The sequence below is a fragment of the Mobula birostris genome, chromosome 24 (assembly GCF_030028105.1).
Source record: "Mobula birostris isolate sMobBir1 chromosome 24, sMobBir1.hap1, whole genome shotgun sequence".
Lineage (NCBI taxonomy): Eukaryota > Metazoa > Chordata > Chondrichthyes > Myliobatiformes > Myliobatidae > Mobula > Mobula birostris.
Window position 1 is genome coordinate 29,939,135 of NC_092393.1, and position 22,608 is coordinate 29,961,742.

The window sequence follows — 22,608 nt, forward strand, 5'->3', positions numbered from 1 at the left end:
TGTTGCTTGAATTTCCAGCATCTGCAGAATTCCTGTTGTATTGAGTACAGGAGGTGGGATGTTATGTTGAAGTTGATTGGTGAGGCCTAATTTGGAGTATTGTGTGTAGTTTTGGTCACCTACCTGCAAGAAAGATGCAAACATGGTAGAAAGTGTAGAGAGAAAATTTACAAGGATATTGCTGAGTCTGGAGGGCCTGAGATGTAAAGAAAGATTGAATAGGTTTGGACTGTATACTTTATAATGTAGAAGATTTGATAGAGGAATACAAAATTATGAGGGGTATAGATAGGGTAAATGCAACCAAGCTTTTTCTACTGAGGTTGCATGGGACCACAACCAGAGGTCATAGGCTAAGCGTGAAAGGTGAGAAGTTTAAGTGGACCATGAGGGGAAACTTCTTCACTCAGAGGATCGTGAGAATATAGAATGAGCTGCCAGCACAAGTGTGCATGCAAGCTCAATTTCAACATTTAAGTGAAGTTGATATTAGGGGTATGGAAGGCTATGATCCAGATGCAGGTTGATGGGAGTAGGCCATTTAAATGGTTTCAGCGTGGACTAGATGGGCCGAAGGGCACGTTTCTGTGCTGTACCTCTCTGTGACTCTATAATTCCATCATCCAAGTCATTGGCCTATAACATGAAAAGAAGCAATCCCAACATAAATTCTTGTGGAACACCAGTAGTCACTGGCAGCCAATCAGAAAAGGCTCCCTCTATTCCCACTCTTTGCCTCCTGCCAGTCAGCCAATCTTCTATCCATGCTAGTATCTTTCCTGAAATACCATGGACTCTTATTTTGTTAAGTTGCTTCATGTGCAGCAGCTTGTCAAAGACCTTCTGACAAGTAAGCAACATGTATTGATTTTCCTTTGTCTATCCTGGCTGTTATTTCCTCAAAGAATTCCAACAGATTTGTCTGGCAAGATTTCCCTTGAAGGTAACCATGCTGACTTTGGACTATTTTATTATGTGCCTCCAAGTATTTTGAAACTTCATTCTTAATAATGGACTCCAACATTTTTCAAACCACTGAAGTCAGGCTAAGTGGCTTATAATTTCCTTACTTCTGCCCCCCTCCCTTCTTAAAATGTGGAGTGACAGTGCTCCAGAACCATTCCAGAATCTAATGATCTTTGAAAGATCATTAGTAATTTCTCCACAATCTCTTCAGCTACTTCTTTCAGAACAATGGATCTACCTTCAGAACTTTCAACATCCCAAGCACCTTTTCCTTAATAATAGAAATTACACTCACCTCTGCCTCCTAACACTCTAAAATTTTCTGGCATACAGCTGATGTCTTTCACAGTGAAGACTGATGCAAAATAGTTATTAAGATCACTTGCCATTTCTTTGTCCCCCTATTACTACCTCTCCATGGTCATTTTTCGACGGTTGATACCCATTCTTGCCCCTCTTTTATGCTTTATATAGCTAAAACTTTTTGGTATCCTCTTTTATTTTATTGGTTAACTTTCCTTCACATTTCATCTTTTCTTTCCTTATAGCTCTTCTAGTTGCCTTCTGTTGGTTTTTAAAAACTTCCCAATCCTCTGACCTCCCACAAATTTTTGCTATATTAAATACCCTCTCTCTTTCTTATATGCAGTCTTTGACTTCCCTTGTCAAGCCACAGTTACCTCATCCTCCCTTTGTAGTACTTCATCTTTAGGATGTTTCTATCCGATACCTTCCAAATTGCCCCCAGAAACTCCACCCATTTCTGTTCTGCCATCATCCCTACTAGCATTTCCTTCTAAACCACTTTGGCTAGCTCCTCTTTCATGTCTCTGTAATTCCCTTTACTCCACTGTAATATTTGACTTTACTTTCTCCCTCTCAGACCGCAGAGTGAATTCTATCATATTATGATCACTGCCTCCTGAAGATTCCTTTACCTTAACTTCTCTAATAAAATCTGAAGCACTACACAACACCTACTACAGAACTGCCTTTCCCCTAGTGGGCTCAACCATGAGCTGCTCTAGAAAGCCATATTGTAAGCATTCTAGAATTTTGTGTCCTTAGGATCGATCACCAACCTGATTTTCCTAACTTACCTGCGCATTGAAATCCCCATGACTACAATTCCCTTTTTTACATGCCTTTTATATCACCCATTGTAATTTGTACCCCACATTCTGGCTACTGTTTAGAGACACATTATATATAAAACTCTCATCAGGGTCTTTTCAGCCTTGCGGTTTCTTAACTCTACTCACAAGGATTCTACACCTTCCAATCCTATGTCACCTCTTTCTAAGGAATTGATTTCATTTTTTTTTTACCAACAGAGCCACGCCATTTACTCATCCCATTGTAGAATGTGTATCCTTGGATGTTAAGCTTCCAGCTATGATCTTTTTTTGGTCACAGCTCAGTGGTGCCCACATTGTACCTTCCCCAGGAGAGATCCCAATGATCCAGCAATCTGAAACCCTGTCATCTCCACCAATTCCTCAGCCACATATGCATCTGGCCGACCATCCCATTCTTACCCTCACTGGTACGTGACAGAGATGACTAATCTGGAGGTCCTGCTTTTCAGCTTTCTACCTATCTTCCTATATTCTCTCTTCACAACCTCCACCCATTTCCTATCCATGTCATTGGTACCAGTATCATGACATCTGGCTGCTCATCCTTCTCCTTTAGAATGTTGTGACACAATCCAAGATATTCCTGACCCTGGCACCTGGGAAGCAAAAGACCATCTGGGTACCTTTTTCATTTCCCACTGCTCCTCTAACTATGCAATCCCCTATCACTACTCCATTCGTCTTCTCCCGCTTTCCCTTCTGAGTTTTTGAATGTTTGAGTCCTGCTGAGCTTTTCTGCTCTAAAAGAATATACATACAGTGCCCATGTTGTTAGGTACAGCTTTCCCTAATAAAATCATGCTGACAATTTAGATTAATTCCAACTTTTCCAAATATAGACTAATCATGCATGTCCCATGAACTTTTCAGCAATAACTTCAGTATTACTAAGTTAACTTCATTCATCTGTAATCAATTGACTTATTCCGACTCCCCTTCTTGAACTACACTTGCTGCCCTCCAGTTATCTAGCTCGTCTTTCGTGAATTAACTATTTAAAAAGAAAATGCTCCAATAAGCTTAACAAGCTATTTTATTTCATTCCCAGGTAGACGAAGGGTCTCCAACACGAAACATCATCTCTGTTTCTCTTCCCACAGATGCTGCCTGTCCTGCTGAATATTTCCGTCGTTTTCTGCTTTAATTTTAGATTTCCAACATCTACAACATCTTTTTTTGATGTTTCAAAATTTAAAATGCAATCTGCCTGCTCTAATGCGTCCCTCGTAAAACTCAGCTTCTTTAGTTCCCTTAAAGTGTGGAGACACGTGAGAGTCACAAAAGTAGGGAACAGGGAGGCAAGCAGTATCTAAGGTAACAGATCACGATGCTGCAGCAAGGGTTGAGTCTCGGGTCGGCAGCTGCACCCTCGCAGTTGGAGGAACCCGGCTCTTGCCTATTGCCAGCTGGACTCAGGCATCGCAACGACCACACGGCCAGCCGGCCAGCCGGCCAGCCAGCCCCTCTTACCGTTGAACCCTATGACTGATTCCAGCTCTAACTGAGAGAGGTCCCCGTTTTCCCCGGCCATGGTTGTCGTGCTAGAGGGAGCCGGCTCCTTGTGTACGGACAGTTGCTTGGCGACCGTGCACATGCGCAGTGCGACTGAATGCTCGCCCGCCCCTTTCCGATGATGTTCCACAGAGACATGCGCACTGGGGAGGGCTACATATTGTTGACAGGCTGAGATCGCTGTTCTAATGACAAGCAGACTGATAAAATAAATTTTAAAATTCTTGCACAAGTCATGTGAGTAACTACTCAGATGACGGAAATAGCCTTTAAATTTTTAAAGGTTAAAGCAGAAAATAATTCATGAGTTCCTGTAAGAATACACACATTTTGAAACAAAAAATCCATTTTATCAATAGAGCCTGATCTGCCATAATTGTAATAAAATATGTCTTTGCACGCTTATGTGCAATGAAATGTTTAATTCTATCACAAAATCTAAATAAAATGAAACGAAACATGTGACGATGATTTATCGAAAGGGCTACACATGCTGAATATTAACAGCGGGGGTTCCATGGTGTAATGGTTAGCACTCTGGACTCTGAATCCAGCGATCCGAGTTCAAATCTCGGTGGAACCTTGCAATGAACCTGCGTCATTCTTTTGAGTCTGTCTGTCTTATCGTCAAAATGCTTACAAATAAAGCCACTACCGGTGATTTGGAAGATCATTTATAGCTACGGTTAGCGGCGCTGATTCATAACTCTTCACTGTTCAAGACAGGAATCAAACAGGCCTGTATCACATTACACCCACCCTATGGAATCATCTTTATTGCGGTCTTTCTTTGCCTCATTGTCCAAGAACTGCCTCAGGGAATCCCAAACGTGTATGGAATAGGACAACAGGATTTCCAGCCTCGACTGGTTCAAGGTTAAGAACCTGTTCCATGATGTTTGCACGGCTTTGCTGCTGAACTGCTGGTCTGTGAACGGACTCTCCTTGTGGACCTCAGTTCTGAAAGTTATTTGCTTGCTTCCACAAACAAGAGAAGATCTGCAGATGATGGAAATCCAAGCAAAACAAATGCCAGAGGAACTCAGCAGGCCAGACCGCATTTGTGGCAAGGAGTATACAGACGATATTTTGGACCAAGATCTTTCATCCTTGCTTTTTGCTTGCTTGCTTTTATTATTGGCCTGATTTATTTGTTTTTTCTCCGCACATTGGGTATTTGACGATCCCACCATGGGATCAGCTATATTGGATTGAGTGTTATGAAATGAACCAGAGATGATTGGGAATCTTAAGTTAAAAGACCCCTTAGGAGGAAGTGATCACAATATGATTGAGTTCAACTTGAAATTTGATGGGGAGAAAGTAAAGTCTGATGTAACTCTATTTCAGTGGAGTAAGGGAAATTACAATGGTATGAGTGAGGAGTCAGCCAAAGTAACTTGGAAGGAGATGCTGGCGGGGATGATAGCAGAGCAACAAAGGCTTGAGTTTCTGGGAAAATGGGAAGGTGCAGGATAGGTGTATTCCAAATACAAAGAAACACTCAAATGGCAAATTAGTACAACTGTGCCTGACGAAGGTAATCAAAGTTAAAGTAAAAGCAAAAGAGATGGCATACAACAAAGCAAAAATTAATGGGAAGACAGAGGACTGGGAAGCTTTTAAAAACACACGCACAGAGCAAATAAAAGAAGGCTGGGGAGTGGGGGCTAAGAAGGAGAAAAATAAAGGATCAGCCATGATTGAATGCCAGAGCAGACTCAATGGGCCAAACGGCCTCATTCAGCTCCTATGTCTTATGGTCTTTTTTTGAACAGGTTCTTTTGGGTTTCTTTGTTTTGTGGCTGTCTGTGAGGGATGAATCGCAAGGCTGCGTACATACTTTGACAAATAAATGTACTTTGAAGAGACAGTGAGTGTGGCTGTGGGAGGCCTCTGCACTCAGTTGATCATTCTCTCTCTCTCCCTCAATGGTGAGTAAGAGTTTGCTACCGGTTCTCAAGTCAGGGGAACTCGAAATCAAAACACACCACAGACAGAATCTAACATCGAACCAGCGGCTGTTTGGCGCCTCCGTCGCTGTGGAAGGAGTGGTATCTCACTCTGTCTTGTCAGTGAGAGATAGCCTGAGGGATGTTGAACTGTTGTGATGAACAGTAGTTTTCGAAAGACTCTCTTTGGGTCTTTGCTGTTGCTTGCGTGGTGGGTGGTGAGAGTGCTGACGCTCTCCACGAGAATAAGTGAGGGGACGGTTGGTGCTGCTTGCTGCTGTTCGTGCGTCAGATAGGGGCAGGTGGCTTTGGGGCTCTTCCGTTTTTTTCCTGTCGCTCATTCTTTGGGGTCTTTCTGTTTTGAGGATATCTGCGGAGAGTAAGAATTTCGGATCGTATACTGTATACATTCTCTGATATTAAATGAAACCATTGAACCACTATCATGGAGGTTCAGTATGTGGATGAAAATGCCATCATAGCACACTCTGAAGAAGACCTCCAATGTATCGTGAATGCCTTTGCCAAGGCAGCACTCTCTCCTCAAAAGCAGACATAGACTCAGAGATCAATCACCGCCTGAGTAGTGCTAGTGGAGCCCATGCAAAACTAAGGAAAAGAGTCATTGAAGACCGTGACCTACAGCTCCAAACAAATCTTTTAATCAATGGAGCAGTCATCCTTCTTTTTCCAATATTTTTTATTGATTTCTATATAGAAGAATACAGAGTCCAAGAGAATACATATCATAAAACAAAAGAACAAAAATATAATAATACCAGATACAGTATATTGAATCACATTAACAAACTCCTTACTCTATATTCATATAGATTAGATTAATTCGTGTATTAGAATATAAACAATTTTATTTTAAAAAAAGATCTACACCCACTACCAAAGTCAAAGCTGTTTGGGAAAAAAAAAGAAAAAAAACTTATCAGATAATAAAATATACTATTAACCAACTTCTGTACTTTAACAAGAAGTCAAAGATTATGAAAATAATTTAAAAACGGCCCCCACAAATTTTGAAAATCTCGGTTAGATTCAGAAACTGGACAACGAATCTTTTGCAAATTTAGGCATGCCATAACATCCCATAACCACTGAGCATGATTAGGCAGAACAGCATCCTTCCATTTAAACAAAAACGCCCTCCGAGCCATAAGAGGGATAAAATGTGCAGATCAGATGTTTTTAAAATGGTATCTTTCCTTCCAACAATACCAAATAGGATTAGGTATAGTCAAAGGATTAGGTTTAAAATTTACTTTAAAGAGTACAGAAAAACTTTGGAATACTTCCTTCCAATATTTTCCAAGACTTTGGCACATCCAAAACATACGAATAAATGAAGCAGTCTTCGTTCTAACATTTCAATATGGAACTGAATCATGGACCAGTTGAAAGCCCAGGAGCAATACCACCAGAGAGCCTTATGAAGGATTTTGAGGATCAGCTGGAAGAACGGACACACTAACACCAGCCTATTGGAGGAGGCCAACATGAACCAGATCTCCACCACGATAAAGCATCACCAAATCCGACGGAATGGTTATACCATTCAGATGCCTAACTCACGTATCTCCAAAGAGATCCTAGGTTGAAGGGTGGTCAGCAAGCCCCCGGTGAGCAAAGGAAGCACTTCATAAATGGGCCAACACTTGCAGTCAAATAGACCCCTCCCTCCTGGCACTTATCCTTATACCAACGGGATCCAACCACTAAGCACACCTTTCCCTCCCCCTCCCCCACTTTCCGCAGGGATCGCTCCCTACGCGACTCCCTTGTCCATTCGTCCCCCCCATCCCTCCCCACCGATCTTCCTCCTGGCACTTATCCTTGTAAGCGGAACAAGTGCTACACATGCCCTTACACTTCCTCCCTTACCACCATTCAAGGCCCCAGACAGTCCTTCCAGGTGAGGCGACACTTCACCTGTGAGTCGACTGGGGTAATATACTGCGTCCGGTGCTCCCGATGTGGCCTTCTATATATTGGCGAGACCCGATGCAGACTGGGAGACCGCTTTGCTGAACACCTACAATCTGTCCGCCAGAGAAATCAGGATCTCCCAGTGGCCACACATTTTAATTCCACATCCCATTCCCATTCTGACATGTCTATCCACGGCCTCCTCTACTGTCAAGATGAAGCCACGCTCAGGATGGAGGAACAACACCTTATATTCCGTCTGGGTAGCCTCCAACCTGATGGCATGAACATTGACTTCTCTAACTTCCGCTAATGCCCCACCTCCCCCTCGTACCCCATCCGTTATTTATTTTCATACACACATTCTTTCTCTCTCTCTCCTTTTTCTCCCTCTGTCCCTCTGACTATACTCCTTGCCCATCCTCTGGGTTCCCCCCCCCCACTTGTCTTTCTCCCCGGGCCTCCTATCCCATGATCCTCTCATATCCCTTTTTGCCAACCACCTGTCCAGCTCTTGGCTCAAGCCCTCCCCCTCCTGTCTTCTCCTATGATTTTGGATCTCCCCCTCCCCCTCCCACTTTCAAATCTCTTACTAACTCTTCCTTCAGTTAGTCCTGACAAAGGGTCTCGGCCTGAAACATCGACTGTACCTCTTCCTAGAGATGCTGCCTGGCCTGCTGTGTTCACCAGCAACTTTGATGTGTGCTGCAGCAAGGAAGTATTCAAAGAGTAGCTACAAAATAACAGGAAAGATAATTAACAATTCAGATGAGTAAACAATGTAGCAGTTAAAGAAAAATGATGATCCTTTACTAACTACTTTGATTACCATAAAGCTCTTTTTATTTTCAATTAAATTTAGCAGCACACAAAGAACATGTTCCAAAATAATTCAAAGCATAATGTGAGTACAATGAAATAGTGTACTCTCAACCATTCAGCTCATAAACCAGTTTAATGTAAGAACAACAATCTGCTGGAGGAGTACAGTGGGTTGAACGACTGAGTTCTTTCAGCAAATTGTTTGTTGCTCCAGACTCCAGCATCAACTGTCTCTTGTGTCTTCAATGTAAAAACAATCAATTCAGTCCCACTTGCTTGCTTTCTCTCCATAAACTTACCATTTCTTTAAAAATCATCCTACACTCCTTTTCAATACAAAGATGAAATCTGACACCACTACCACTCCCGATGATGTATTCCAATTCTAAACACCTGCTCTTACCATGAGCATTCACAAAGGGTTTATCACTATAATAGGGTTATTTTTGGAGTCGCGTATGCACCTGCACTCTGGCAGAAAGCTATGAACCAGGTGCTGGAAGGCTGCCCAGGAACTCAGTGTTGTCAGGATGACAAGGAGTATCTCCAAAACATCAAGACAGTGCTAACGATATTAGAGGATTGTGAACTCAGAGTGTGATGCAACAAGTGTGGGTGACACTACTGATGCACAAGGATTGCATAAGTGTGCTGAGAAAATTCAAGCAGTGGCGGATGCCCCAAGGCCATGGTTGCAGTCTGTTTTAGGATTTGTCAGGTACTATAACAGGTTCCTGCCAAACCTGTCTACTGTGCTCCACCTTTTGATCTCATTACTACAGATCGGGAAGGAATGGCAATGGACAAAGCAGTGTGAGGTGGCTTTCAAAAGGCAAAGGAAATAGTGGCATCAGACACTACACTCACACTTTATAATCCACATCATCCAGCAAAACTTGCCTGTGACACTTTGCGCTATGGTATGGGTGCAGTTATGTCACATGTTATGAGTGATGGAAGTGAACTCCCCATAACCTTTGCATCATGTTCCCTTACTGCTGTCAAGAAAAATTATGCACAGATTGACAAAGAGGCCTTGAGGTTCTTTTGGGTGTAAAACTTTTTAACCAGTAGCTGTATGGGCGAGAGTTTACCCTCATTACTGGTCATCAACATCTAGGCCCACGAGAGAAAGGCCTTGAAGTACCAACCCCTACTTCAGGAGTGTAAAGACAAGGGATGGCAGGCATGGTTGTTCCCTGTGGAGATCGTCTGCAGAGGTTTTCCAGCCAAATCAGCATGGCAGTTGTTGTCAGATCTGGGCATGGACGAAAGGATGGGGGAAGAGGCAGAACGAGCTTCTTGTTGGATTTGGAGTAGGTGAGAGGAAGGGAGTTGGAAGCCAGGAGCAGATGGGCAGTGAGTTGGCCAGCCCTGCCGGCCCACCAACTGGAGAGTGTCGTGGTTAAGGGTCGAAACACTCGGTGAAGGTTTGGAACCATCTGATGACATCTGCTCCTGGCTGAAGGCTACGGTTACCTTATAAGGTAACTGGAGAATGCACCCTAACAGGTGTATGTAACAACCAAGTGTCCATTTTCAATTCACAGAAGGGTGTTCCACTAATAGCAGCGCAAATGCAGTGATGGGCTCTGTTACTTGGAGGACACAAGATCGAACTCAAGAGGACAACTAATCATGGAAGTGCTGATTTATTGTCCCATTTGGCCCTGGAAAAGGAAATACCCGGAAAATTTACAAAAGTGGACACTCCCCTTGATGAAAATTGAAAATTTCCCTATTATGGCAAAGATGATCCAAAAGGAAACCAGAAAGAAAAAACTCCGAACTATCTCAGGTCTGCAGGGCCACTGAAAATGCTGGAATATAGAGCAGAAGCCCCATTTCCCCCATTTTTACCAGCACTGGGATGAACTTGCCCTTGATGGGGGTTGCCTTATTTGGGGATTGAGAGTTGTTAGAACCATTCAAACTGAGAGCTAAAGAGTTGGAGGAACTACATGCTGGTCTTCTAGGCGTAGTCAAGATGAAAGTATTGGCTCGAAGCTTTTTCTAGTGGCCTGAGATAGATCAGCAGATCAAGTGGCTTGCCGTGCATTGTTCGGGATGCCAACACATCCAGAAGAAAGGTATTCAGAACCACTTCTGGCAGTCCCAGAGACAACTCCTACAACCACCACAGAGGAGGCCCCAGAACCTGAGATTGTTTCACAGACATAAGTCTCATCCGTCAAGCAGGGCGATCCCCCTTGTCAGGAAAAATGTTATCCTACAAGAGTTAGAAATCCTCCACAGAAATTAAATCTTCAGGCCTGAATGGGACAATTTAAAATTCACTATGCTGTCAATATCTATAGAGATAGTAGTTGTATTATATGGTATAATATACATAGATGACTAGAGAGCAATACACTACATATTTGAGTTGAGATGCATTCTATTTTGATTTGGAGTTTATAGTTAAGCAGGGAAGAGTGCAGTGTATTTAATATTTCAATAATATTTGAGTAATCTTGTAAATATATTATTTGATTAAGCAATCTTTGTTTACATAATTCATTACGGGTTATATATAAGTATATGAATGGCATTCATATATGAGAGCCTCACTAAAGAAAAACTAAGTAGACAAGTCATCCCGGGCTCCTGTGTTTTTCTCTTGATAAGTTTCCGTAGTTACAAAACATAACACCTGTCACGAAAATATATTTTTCCTCATGTTACATTTAGTTCTTTTGTCGAAAGAAGTTTCAGTCTATGTTCCCTGATTTTTGGCCGTTCTGCCAATGAAAATAGTTTTTCATTAGAATAGTCTTGATGGTTTTAATGATCAGATTTCGTGGGGATTTTCTCTTCTCGGTGGAGAAAATGACCCTGCTCATTTAGTCCACCACAAAATGAACTCCTCCATTATAGGGATAATTCTGTAAAATCCCTTCTTCACCCTCTCAAAATCGCTCGTATCTTTCCTGAACTGTGCTACCCAGTACTGAACATATTATTTCATTTGGTATTATTTTGTTGGTACTGGTTTATTATTGTCACTTGTACCAGGATAAAGTGAAAAGCTAGTCCTGCATACTGTTCATATGGAATAAATCATTGCGCAGTGCATTGAGGAAGAACAAGTTAAAATGCAGAACAAAGTGTAAAAGTCAGAGAAGATGCAGTGCGGGTGAACAATAAAGTACGAGATCAGAACAAGCTAGATTATGAGGTCAGGTGTCCATTTTATCATACAAGAGTTCTGTTCGAGGATCTGATTACAGTGGGATAGGAGCTGTGCTTGAGCCTGGTGGTGGTATGTGCTTTCAGGCTTTTGTATCTTCTGCTGATGGGAGAGAGGTAAAGAGAGAACATCCAGGCTGGGTGTGGTCTTTGATTATACTAGCTGCTTTACTGAGGCAATGAGAGGTATAGACAGAGTCAATAGAGGAGAGGTTGGTTTTTGCGACGTGCTGAGCCGTGTGCATAACTCTGTGCAGTTTCTTGCAGTCATGTGCAGAGCAGTTACTATATCAATCTGTTATGTATCCAGATATGGTGCATCAATACAAATTGGTAAGAATTGACAGGAACATGCCAAATTTCTTTAGCCTCCTGAGGAAATAGAGGCTTTGGTAAAGTTTATTGGCCGTTACATCGATGTAGTTGAACCACAACAGGTTATGGGTTATATTCGCTCTTAGGAACTTCGTGGAGTAGATTCGATGGGCCGAATGGCCGACTTCTGCTCCTTTGTCTTATGGTCTTATGGAACTTAAAGCTCTTGACACTGTTGGTGTAGGGAGGAGCATGTGCACTTCCTCCTTCCTGAAGTCAATGACCAGTTCTGTTGTTTTGTTAACTTTGAGGGAAAGGTTGCTCTCTATCCTCTTCCTGTACTCTAACTCATCATTATTTGATACAAGGCCCACTATCATATCATCTGCAAACTTATAGATGGAGGAGCTGAATCTAGCCACACAGTCTTGAGCACACAGGGAGTGGATTAGGGTTCATGCCCCTGTCAACTGATCTGGACAGTATCTGAGCCTAATGCTTTCCGCAGGTTCACCCTTCGGAAAACTTACATATACTTAAAGACACATCCAGGACATCTTACGTTCAGGTGAATCTCGGGATAGATGGTGACATACCCATTTCCTTCTGTTCAAAACATGCATAGAATGTTGTTGGCTATGCTGCCCGACTTCATTTTGTAACCTGTTACACTTTGTAAGTCCCAACATATCTGACGGCTGCACTAGGACTCAATTTTGGACTGGTACTGTCTCTTAGCTTCTCTGATAGCTTTGCAGAGGTAATTACCTTGACTCCTTGTAAAGGTTAGGGTCACCTGATTTGAATGCAGCAGACCAACACTTCAGAGAAGAGTGATCTCCCAGTTCGTTGGAGTGGAACTTGTATTTTATTAAAGTTCATCTTAACTTTTTGCTATTGCTCTACCTCTCATAAGCCCAGGATTGTGTATGCTTTATTAATCACTTTCATGTCTTTTTCAATGAACTTGTATCCATGTTAGAATTACGCGCTCTTGACTATACTGCCATTATTTCCAACCAACAATGCATTAATTCACATTTTGCAGCACTACCAACCAACATTAACATCAGGGAAAAGCCTGAAATCCATAAGGGTGAAGTAACAGAACCCTCTGAAATGAGTAATAGGATTGAGCAAAGTCAACATAGATTTAAGAATATAATGTACGACCAATATGCTGGAATTCTTTGAGCATGTGACTTGTAGAAAAGACAAGGATGAAGCAATAAATATTGTGCACTTGGAAGTTGCTTGACTGTGAGAGTAAATAGGGTTAGGAGGAAGGAAGGTTACCAGGTTGGACTTCTGAGATTAGTGCTTGGGCTCCAGTTTTTCACTGAAGGAGGCAATTCCAAGCTTGTTGGAGGTACAAAACTGGGTGTATTTGAGAATAAGGAGGAAGATGTAAAGAGACTTTGAACGGTTATGAGAAATAGGAGTGAGTGGTAGACAATACAACAGATGGATTACAATGAGGAACAATATGTAGTTGTCTACTTTGTAAGACAATTGTATTTCTCAAATAGTATGAGGCAGGATTGAGTAGATAGGTCTCTACACTGAGTGATCATTAACAAACAGGTGTACCTAATAGAGTGGTCACTGAGTGTACTTTCAGAGCTGAGAAGGGATCTCCTGAAACATTCTTGAATAGTTTGCTGTGCCAAATGCAGGGAAGGTTCCTCCTGCCCCACCACTAGGTGATAAGTCTAGGACTAGGAGGCACAATTTCAGATTGTATAGGATGGAAAACCTTTGGAATTTTATACCTGAGATGGTTGCGTAGTATCAGTTGATATATAGTTTGGATGAATACAACAACAGATTTCAGGACGTTAATGCTGAAAATGTCACTGGGGTTGAAGATCAGCCACGGCAGAGCAGTGAAGATGGCTCAGTATCCGGATGGCTTCTGTTCCTGATGTACTGTAGGGTCAGTTACTTATCCAGCTGCACATTCATCCTGCCTGTCTACCAAGTCCAGGGGAACCCCAGCGCGTTCTCCCCTCCAGTCCAAGATACAAATTTTAATTTATACAGTTCCATATATTTCATAGACTTCAACCTCTTAAAAAACTTATCAGATGGCACTTCATTAAATGCCCTCTCATCAACCCTTTCTATTTCTTCAAAACATGTTATCAGTTAGTGCAGCATGATTTGCCTTTAATAAACAAACCTGTGCTGGTATTTTCTAGAAATCAAAGTGATTTCAAATGCTATTCTTGAAGATTATTTTAGAATTTCCCTCACTACTCTTGAATTGGGGTGTAGAATTATTATTTTCTTGTAGTTTAACTTTCCTGCACTTGCTTGTATTTTTATATAATCACCTATACATGTAATTACTGTACTCAGTGAATCTTCCAATAATGCAGTATAGTTGCTTCCGTATTTTTTCAGATATCACTTCTTAGCTTTCAGTAGCAAATATCACACAACTTGAATGTGGCTATTTCATGGGTTGTTGTTAATGGAATTTTGTTATTCCTAATCTGAGTATGAGAAGACAACAACTATATTTTAGAACATTAAACATAGCACAGTACAGGCCCTTCGGCCCACAGTGTTGTGCCGACGCTCAAACCCTGCCTCCCATATAAGCCCCCAACTTAAATTCCTCCATATACCTGTCTAGTAGTCTCTTAAACTTCACTAGTGTATCTGCCTCCACCACTGACTAAGGCAGTGTATTCCACACACCAATCACTCTCTGAGTAAAAAACCTTCCTCTAATATCCCCCTTGAACTTCCCACCCCTTACCTTAAAGCCATGTCCTCTTGTATTGAGCAGTGGTGCCTTGGGGAAGAGGCGCTGGCTATCCACTCTATCTATTCCTCTTATTATCTTGTACACCTCTATCATGTCTGCTCTCATCCTCCTTCTCTCCAAAGAGTAAAGCCCTAGTTCCCTTAATCTCTGATCATAATGCATGCTCTCTAAACTAGGCAGCATCCTGGTAAATCTCCTCTGTACCCTTTCCAATGCTTCCACATCCCTCCTATAGTGAGGTGACCAGAACTGGACACAGTACTCCAAGTGTGGCCTAACCAGATTTTTATACAGCTGCATCATTACATCGCGACTCTTAAACTCTATCCCTCGACTTATGAAAGCTAACACCCCATAAGTTTTCTTAACTACCCTACCCACCTGTGAGGCAAATTTCAGGGATCTGTGGACATGTACCCCGAGATCCCTCTGCTCCTCCACACTACCAAGTATCCTGCCATTTACTTTGTACTCTGCCGTGGAGTTTGTCCTTCCAAAGTGTACCACCCGACACTTCTCTGCGTTGAACTCCATCTGCCACTTCTCAGCCCACTCCTGCATCCTATCAATGTCTCTCTGCAATCTTTGACAATCCTCTACACTATCTACAACACCACCAACCTTTGTGTTGTCTGCAAACTTGCCAACCCACCCTTCTACCCCCACATCCAGGTCATTAATAAAAATCACAAAAAGTAGAGGTCCCAGAACAGATCCTTGTGGGACACCACTAGTCACAATCCTCCAATCTGAATGTACTCCCTCCACCACCACCCTCTGCCTTCTGCAGGCAAGCCAATTCTGAATCCACCAGGCCAAACTTCCCTGGATCCCATGCCTTCTAACTTTCTGAATAAGCCGACCATGTGGAACCTTGTCAAATGCCTTACTAAAATCCAGATAGATCACATCCACTGCACTACCCTCATCTATATGCCTGGTCACCTCCTCAAAGAACTCTATCAGGCTTGTTAGACACGATCTGCCCTTCACAAAGCTATGCTGACTGTCCCTGATCAGACCATGATTCTCTAAATGCCCAGAGATCCTATCTCTAAAAATCTTTTTCAACAGCTTTCCCACCACAGATGTAAGGCTCACTGGCCTATAATTACCCGGACTATCCCTACTACCTTTTTTGAACAAGGGGACAACATTCGCCTCCCTCCAATCCTCCGGTACCATTCCTGTGGTCAACGAGGACATAAACATCCTAGCCAGCGGCTTAGCAATCTCTTCTCTCACCTCGTGGAGCAGCCTGGGGAATATTCTGTCAGGCCCCAGGGACTTATCTGTCCTAATGTATTTTAACAACTCCAACACTTCCTCTCCCTTAATATCAATATGCTCCAGAACATCAACCTCACTCATATTGTCCTCACCATCATCAGGTTCCCTCTCATTGGTGAATACCGAAGAGAAGTATTTATTGAGGACCTCGCTCACTTCCACAGCTTCCAGGCACATCTTCCCACCTTTATCTCTAATCGGTCCTACCTTCACTCCTGTCATCCTTCTTTTCTTCACATAATTGAAGAATGCCTTGGGGTTTTCCTTTACCCTACTCGCCAAGGCCTTCTCATGCCCCCCTTCTTGCTCTTCTCAGCCCCTTCTTAAGTTCCTTTCTTGCTTCCCTATATTCCTCAATAGACCCATCTGATCCTTGCTTCCTAAACCTCATGTATGCTGCCTTCTTCCACCTGACTAGATTTTTCACCTCACTTGTCACCCATGGTTCCTTCACCCTACCATTCTTTATCTTCCTCACCAGGACAAATTTCTCCCTTACATCCCACAAGAGATCTCTAAACATCAACCACATGTCCATAGTACATTTCCCTGCAAAAACATCATCCCAATTCACACCTGCAAGTTCTAGCCTTATAGCCTCATAATTTGCCTTTCCCCGAATAAAAAATTTCCTGTCCTCTCTGATTCTATCCTTTTCCATGATAATGCTAAAGGCCAGGGAGCAGTGGTCACTGTCCCCCAGATGCTCACCCACTGAGACATCTGTGACCTGACCCAGTTCATTACCTAGTACTAGATCTAGTATGGCATTCCCCCTGGTCGGCCTGTCCACATACTGTGACAGGAATCCATCCTGGACACACTTAACATTCTGCCCCATCTAAACCCCTGGAATTAATCAGGTGCCAATCAATATTAGGGAAGTTAAAGTCACCCCTGATAACAACCCTGTTATTTTTGCACCTTTCCAAAATCTGCTCCTCTGTATCTCTGCTGCTACCAGGGGGCCTATGGAATACCCCCAGTAGAGTAATTGCTCCCTTCCTGTTCCTGACTTCCACCCATATTGACTCAAAGGAGGATCCTGCTACATTACCCACCCTTTCTGTAGCTGTAATAGTATTCCTGACCAGTAATGCCACCCCTCCTCCCCTTTTTCCACCCTCTTTATCCCTTTTAAAGCACTGACATCCAGGAATATTGAGAATCCATTCCTGCCCTGGTGCCAGCCAAGTCTCTGTAATGGCCAGTACATCATAATTCCATGTATGTATCCAAGCTCTCAGTCATCACCTTTGTCCCTGATGCTTCTTGCATTGTGGTACACATATTTCAGCCCTTCTACCTTACTGTCTTTACACCATTTATTCTGCTTCTCTTTCCTGAAAGCCTCTCTGTATGTTAGATCTGGCTTTACTCCATGCACTTCTTTCACTGCTCTATTGCTCTGGGTCCCATTCCCCTCACAAATTAGTTTAAACCTTCCCGAACCATGCTAGCAAACCTACCTGCAAGGATATTGCTCCCCCTTGAGTTCAGGTGCAACCCATCCAATCTGTATAGGTCCCACCTTACCCAGAAGAGATCCCAATGATCTAAAAATCTAAAACCCTGCTCCCTGCACCAACTCCTCAGCCACACATTCAACTGCCATCTCCTCCAATTCTTACTATCACTGTCACGTAGCACTGGCAGCATTGTAGGCTGGTGATTCTTTTGTTCTCTTGATGGTGCTTCTTGTTCTTTGTTCTTGGAACATTTGATAAAATAGGCATAAGCAAAAATACCTTATTCTTGACTTCTGAAGAACCTATGGATCACAAAAAGTTTGGTTTCTAATTACCAGTTTTATCTCTATCCCATTTTTGATCAAGGAAGGTACACTTGCAATTTTCTAGTTCTGTTCCACCATCCCTGGACCTCTGCACTTGCCTTCCCCACTTTCCACAGTAACCTAGGATGCAGCCCATTTAGATCAGCTTATTCATTCACTTTAAATGCAGCTTGCCTTTCTGGCATCTCTTCAGCATCAATTTTCAGCCAAACAGAATAGCAGTTCTGTCGTACTATGCTGAGAATCCAGGAGCATCTTCTTTCTTGATGAAGATTGAGGGAAATAACTCAAGGAGTCTCAGCCATATCCAGCAACACTTTTAAATAAGTTTCAGTTTTGGTCTCTGATTGTCCCCATCTTTCTCACTTACAATCGTTCTCTGATCACATGCCCATTGAATACATCAGAATCCCTGCCTACTTTTCAAACAACTGTTCCTGGTATTTCCCCTCTGTGTTTTCACATCCAGGGAACCGCTACGAACTTTATTTTCCTGTTATATTTGCTACACCAGATACTTTCACTTAGCAGGCTGCTTTTCCTTGGTACCTGCTCACCAGAAAGCTATTAGCTTTGTTCTTTTTAAAGTCATCAAATCTGCTTCCCATTCTGCCTTAACTCACTGAGACTCAAATTCAAACTCATCAGAAGCTTCCTCACCTCCACCCTTGGCCTGCTCTTCTTTTGAATCTATGACTCTGTTTCCCATATTGATTGCTCTCAACAGGGCTGAGGTTTTATTTTGTACACTGCTTCCACTCAACAGGACTCAGCTTCCCATGCTCCTTTTAATCTCATTGGAATTCTATAACAATCTCCTTTTACACAAGGGCTGTTTCTTCTTTTTTGACACTCCTTTGAAATCCTGTGAGAAATTGTTTTCAATGTTATATTTACCCTCACCAATAAATTAAGTAGCTAAAAAGTGTAAAAGCACACCTGCAATGGTAGTCTGTTAATTTTCTTTTTCTCAGCCCAGACATTATGGTCTCCTGGCTCCAAAAAAAAAAAGAGAAGTTTTGTGCTGTAAAGTCATTGACATCAGTAATAATGACCCTCATAGAACAACATTATTAAGCTTTACTTATTAAGCTTGAGTTGTATGTTGAGAACACTGATCCAATATATCTCCCCAAAAAAAATTACATTGAATCAGAGAAAATGCACAAGATATATAATGACCATTGGGCATCAGGATTCATGGGGCGAAGAAAAAGACTGGAATGTATTTTTTTCAATTTGTGCTGCTTTATGCCAGAATATTTGATGAATATTAATTTTGCTACTTCCTTTTAAGCAATTACAGATAAAACAAACTAATTTTCACATTAAAGCAACACATGCACAAAACTGCTGTTGAGTTTACAGAATTTTGTTCAGATTTTATACAGATAAAGCTCAGACTGTGTGAATCCATTTCTTAACATTAGCACTTACAAATTTCTCATGTACAATCTCAAGTATAGAAAGGTTTATTACAAAGTCAAAATGTTGTACAATTATTATTCATCCATGAGTTATACAGAATAAGATACCATTTTAGAATCATCTCTGGGCATCTGTTGTGGGAGTTCAAAATAATTGCCTTTTCTTGGTTCTAAATGGGTTTTGTGACTTAAAGTTTGCATTCTTGCCTCAATGATAAAGTAGGTATGTTCTTTACATTTGCAAAAGAATAAAATATTAAAGGTAGTTATTATATAAATTAATGACAAACATTAAGCTGCAAGGATGTGCAATTTTATAACACCAACAAATATGTTGCTCCCATATTCTTCCATGTTAATTTTGTATTGATAGATTGATATGGGAATAGTGTATATTGAGTAGAATACTTATTTCGCTCAATAATTTGGAGGCAATGAAACAACTTACACAATACTGGGCAGAGCTATAATGGCACCAGAAGTCAGCTTCTTCAAGCTCATCTACAAAAGGTTTAATTTCTTTCTTTTTAATGTCTTTCTTCCCCCCCTTTCAAAATGGATGGGGTCCTGTCAGAGTCCTCCATCTATAGCTGCACTCAAACTGCGGTTCTTTATGGCAATGATTCCCATTCTCGGGGTTCACCGACCAGCTGTTTTTCCAATATGGCAAGGACGTAGCCTGGAAGGCGTGTGCATGTTCGAGGTTCTGAGGCTCTGTACTCTATATGGATGAGCCTATTCCATTCTTGCGTCGCCAACTGAAGCGTCGTAGCAGAAAACAGAACATCGCAAGCAATGGGTCAGCTGTCGGAAGCTTCTGTACTCGGATTGCTGTCGCTGGTAGGGAAGAGTTTGCTGCCGATAGAGTAGCAGAACTCAGGAAAAAAGTGGCGTGGCAGACTATAACGTCGCAATCAGCAAGTTGTTTTTTTGTTTTGTTAGTCTCCCCAACAAAGAAAGGTGTCGCTGCATGACATCTCTCTGTCCCTTTATTAGGGAGAGAAAGAGCCTGTCACATGTCGAATTGTCCGGTGAATGAGTAAGTTTTTGTTGTACTGCAGATGATGGTCTCTTTGGGAGGGGGGGCTTTGCTATTGCTTGCTTAGTGGGTAGTGGGTGCTGATGCTTTTTGCTGAAATAAGTGGGGTGTCAGGAGGGTTGATGCTTTGCTGCTGCTTGTGCATGGGAGGGAAAGAAGTGGGGCTTGGAGTTCTAATGTTTCTGCAAAGAGCATGAATTTCAGGTTGTACAATGTATACATTCGCTGATATTAAATGGAAACATTTGAACCAATATGTTCAAAACCTGCAGGTATGAAAGTAAGACCAAACTATTTTTGAGGCCACTAAGTGTTTGCACTCAGAACACGTTACAAAGCAACTGATGAACTTGACAGTTACAAAACTTTTTTAACTGAGTCAGCAGTTAATTGCCAGCAGCGCAACTACTGAATTTCAGAAGTGCACCTTTAAAATTAACAGATAATACCGATTTAAGAACTCACAGGACTCAAGTTCAAACCTAGAGGAACAGGATCAAAAAAATCTAACTTAAACTTCCACTAACTAATCCACCCAGAATTGCAGCAAAGCATTCCGTGGACTTAACATTGAATCAAGAGGTAGTCTTGTGGGTTCTCAATGTGAAGTGCTGTGTGTGTGCAAAGACAGATCTGAAAAGCACCAATGACTGTAAATGACAAGCAGTTCCATTCATGATTTCAAGGTTAAATATAGATTTAGCTCAATAACAATTTCCCTTCCACGCCTTGAAAGTATTACAAGAACAGAATAGACCAGCACTTTCTAGAATTGAACTGTATTTGAGGAATTCTTCTTCTATCAATGAAGGTCTGCATTTCTCCATCTGAGATAACTTCTGACTTAATTATGACCTTGTTTACACAATATATTAATTTGAAAGCAAGCATGAACAATAGAAACATTCAAGTGGCTTGTGTTTTCCACATCTCCTCAGATTTATCTGAAGGGCTGGATAATTACATTATTCAAGTCTATATTTCTTGCAGTGACAATGTCATGGTATAAAACGTCACTGACCGATGGTTTGTCAGCCAAATTGCACCTTTGACAGACACTGCCAATGTTCCTTCGAGAAATTCAGAACTGGGGTTCCAAAACTTGGCTCTCCAGCACCAGCAGACCTACCATTTGATGTCCACACTAGTCAGTGCCTCACTTAATACATGGTACTGTCTGTGCAGGACTTCATGAACTTTGGTGGAATTTCTTCCCTCCAACCATTCTTGGTAAAGCATTTGTACATGCAGATCAGTTTCTGGCAAGTGAACTGGTAGACTGCTGTACACATCCTCCATTTGATGAAGCAAATCCTTGTCCATTTTTCTACTTTCAGTCATGGCTTGACCTTTTCCATTGAGGCATCCTGTCAAACCAATAAAAGAAATAAGAAATCAATGAAAAAATGTTTTTATTTTGAAAATTGTTAAAGACAAAACCAATAACCAAGCTGCATGTTACAATCTAATTAGCAATTTTTCCCTCAGTCTCAGTGTACCTACTGAAGATGAGCCAAGATGTACCAAGTCTCTGTTCAAAAGGAAGAAAGATTTGTGACTGTTACTAAATGGACATTTATTGTATTATATGTATTATACTGAAGTGTGAGATTTTTACCTTTTCATAACTCTACATTCTAAGCAAAATTGATTTCTTTTCTAAGTCACCCAAAAGCTGCAAATCATTGCATTTGGAATTAAGTAGCCAATCCTAATTGTTCATCAACGTTACCTAGTGTAAATGCGATAGCAAGTTTAATTGTTAGAACTATGTTGAAGAGATGCTTTCAATGAGACTTAAATGGCTGATCCAATATATGCTTGCCTATCAGTGCTACTCCAATTACAAACCGTTTGTATTTCTCTAAACTATTCTTTGATGTGCCCAAATGATGTGTTACAGCTTTATTTTATTGACTAATGGATTGCATAAACTTAGTAAAAGCTCTTTTTGATCTGCATTTTTTTGAAAGCTGCACTAAAGTTACAAGTCATAAACAAATTTCATACGAGAACACTACATTACATAATGATTACACTGAAGATGAATAAGCTCTTCTCTGGCTTCCAGCCGGGTACAGGTATCAACTTTCCCCAGCGTTTCAACAACAAACTCTGCCATCAACAGGGACGAGGTCTGGGCACGTCTGGTCCGGTGATATTCATACCCTGTCAGACAGACAATGGGGGTACAAATACCACTGTACTAGATGTGCCCAGGCATCATCCCTGATAATGGCAGAGTTTGTCATCAAAGTGTCAGTTAATACCTGCACCCGGCTGGAAGCCCAAAAAGAGTTTATCCATCATAAATGCTGGGAAAGCATTAGATCTTTTTTTTAAAAAAATCATTGAACACGTTTTCTTTATTTCCTTTCAAGTAGCTGTGTTACACAAAGCAATACATTTCCTTTACGTTCTACAGGTGAATGTTACATTGTCCCCTAC

At 41.6% G+C, this 22,608-nt stretch overlaps 2 protein-coding genes and 1 non-coding gene across 4 annotated transcripts in view; 1 reads left to right on the forward strand and 2 right to left on the reverse strand.

Moving 5' to 3' along the window:
* cfap52 (cilia and flagella associated protein 52) overlaps positions 1–3,685 on the reverse strand; it is an 86,084-nt gene extending 82,399 nt beyond the window's left edge. The window contains exon 1 of the mRNA XM_072241991.1: positions 3,576–3,685. Coding sequence (XP_072098092.1) covers positions 3,576–3,636 — 61 coding nt within the window. The 5' untranslated portion in view covers positions 3,637–3,685. The remainder of the gene's footprint in view (positions 1–3,575) is intronic.
* A 443-nt stretch (positions 3,686–4,128) lies between these two features.
* Positions 4,129–4,200, forward strand: trnaq-cug (transfer RNA glutamine (anticodon CUG)). Its single transcript has one exon. It is a non-coding gene; the product is annotated as a tRNA-Gln (tRNA).
* Positions 4,201–19,150: 14,950 nt separating this feature from the next.
* The window catches only part of narf (nuclear prelamin A recognition factor), a 28,961-nt gene continuing 25,503 nt past the window's right edge, over positions 19,151–22,608 (reverse strand). For both annotated transcript variants that reach the window (XM_072242646.1, XM_072242647.1), the window contains exon 12: positions 19,151–21,527. In XM_072242646.1, coding sequence (XP_072098747.1) covers positions 21,286–21,527 — 242 coding nt within the window. In that variant the 3' untranslated portion in view covers positions 19,151–21,285. The remainder of the gene's footprint in view (positions 21,528–22,608) is intronic.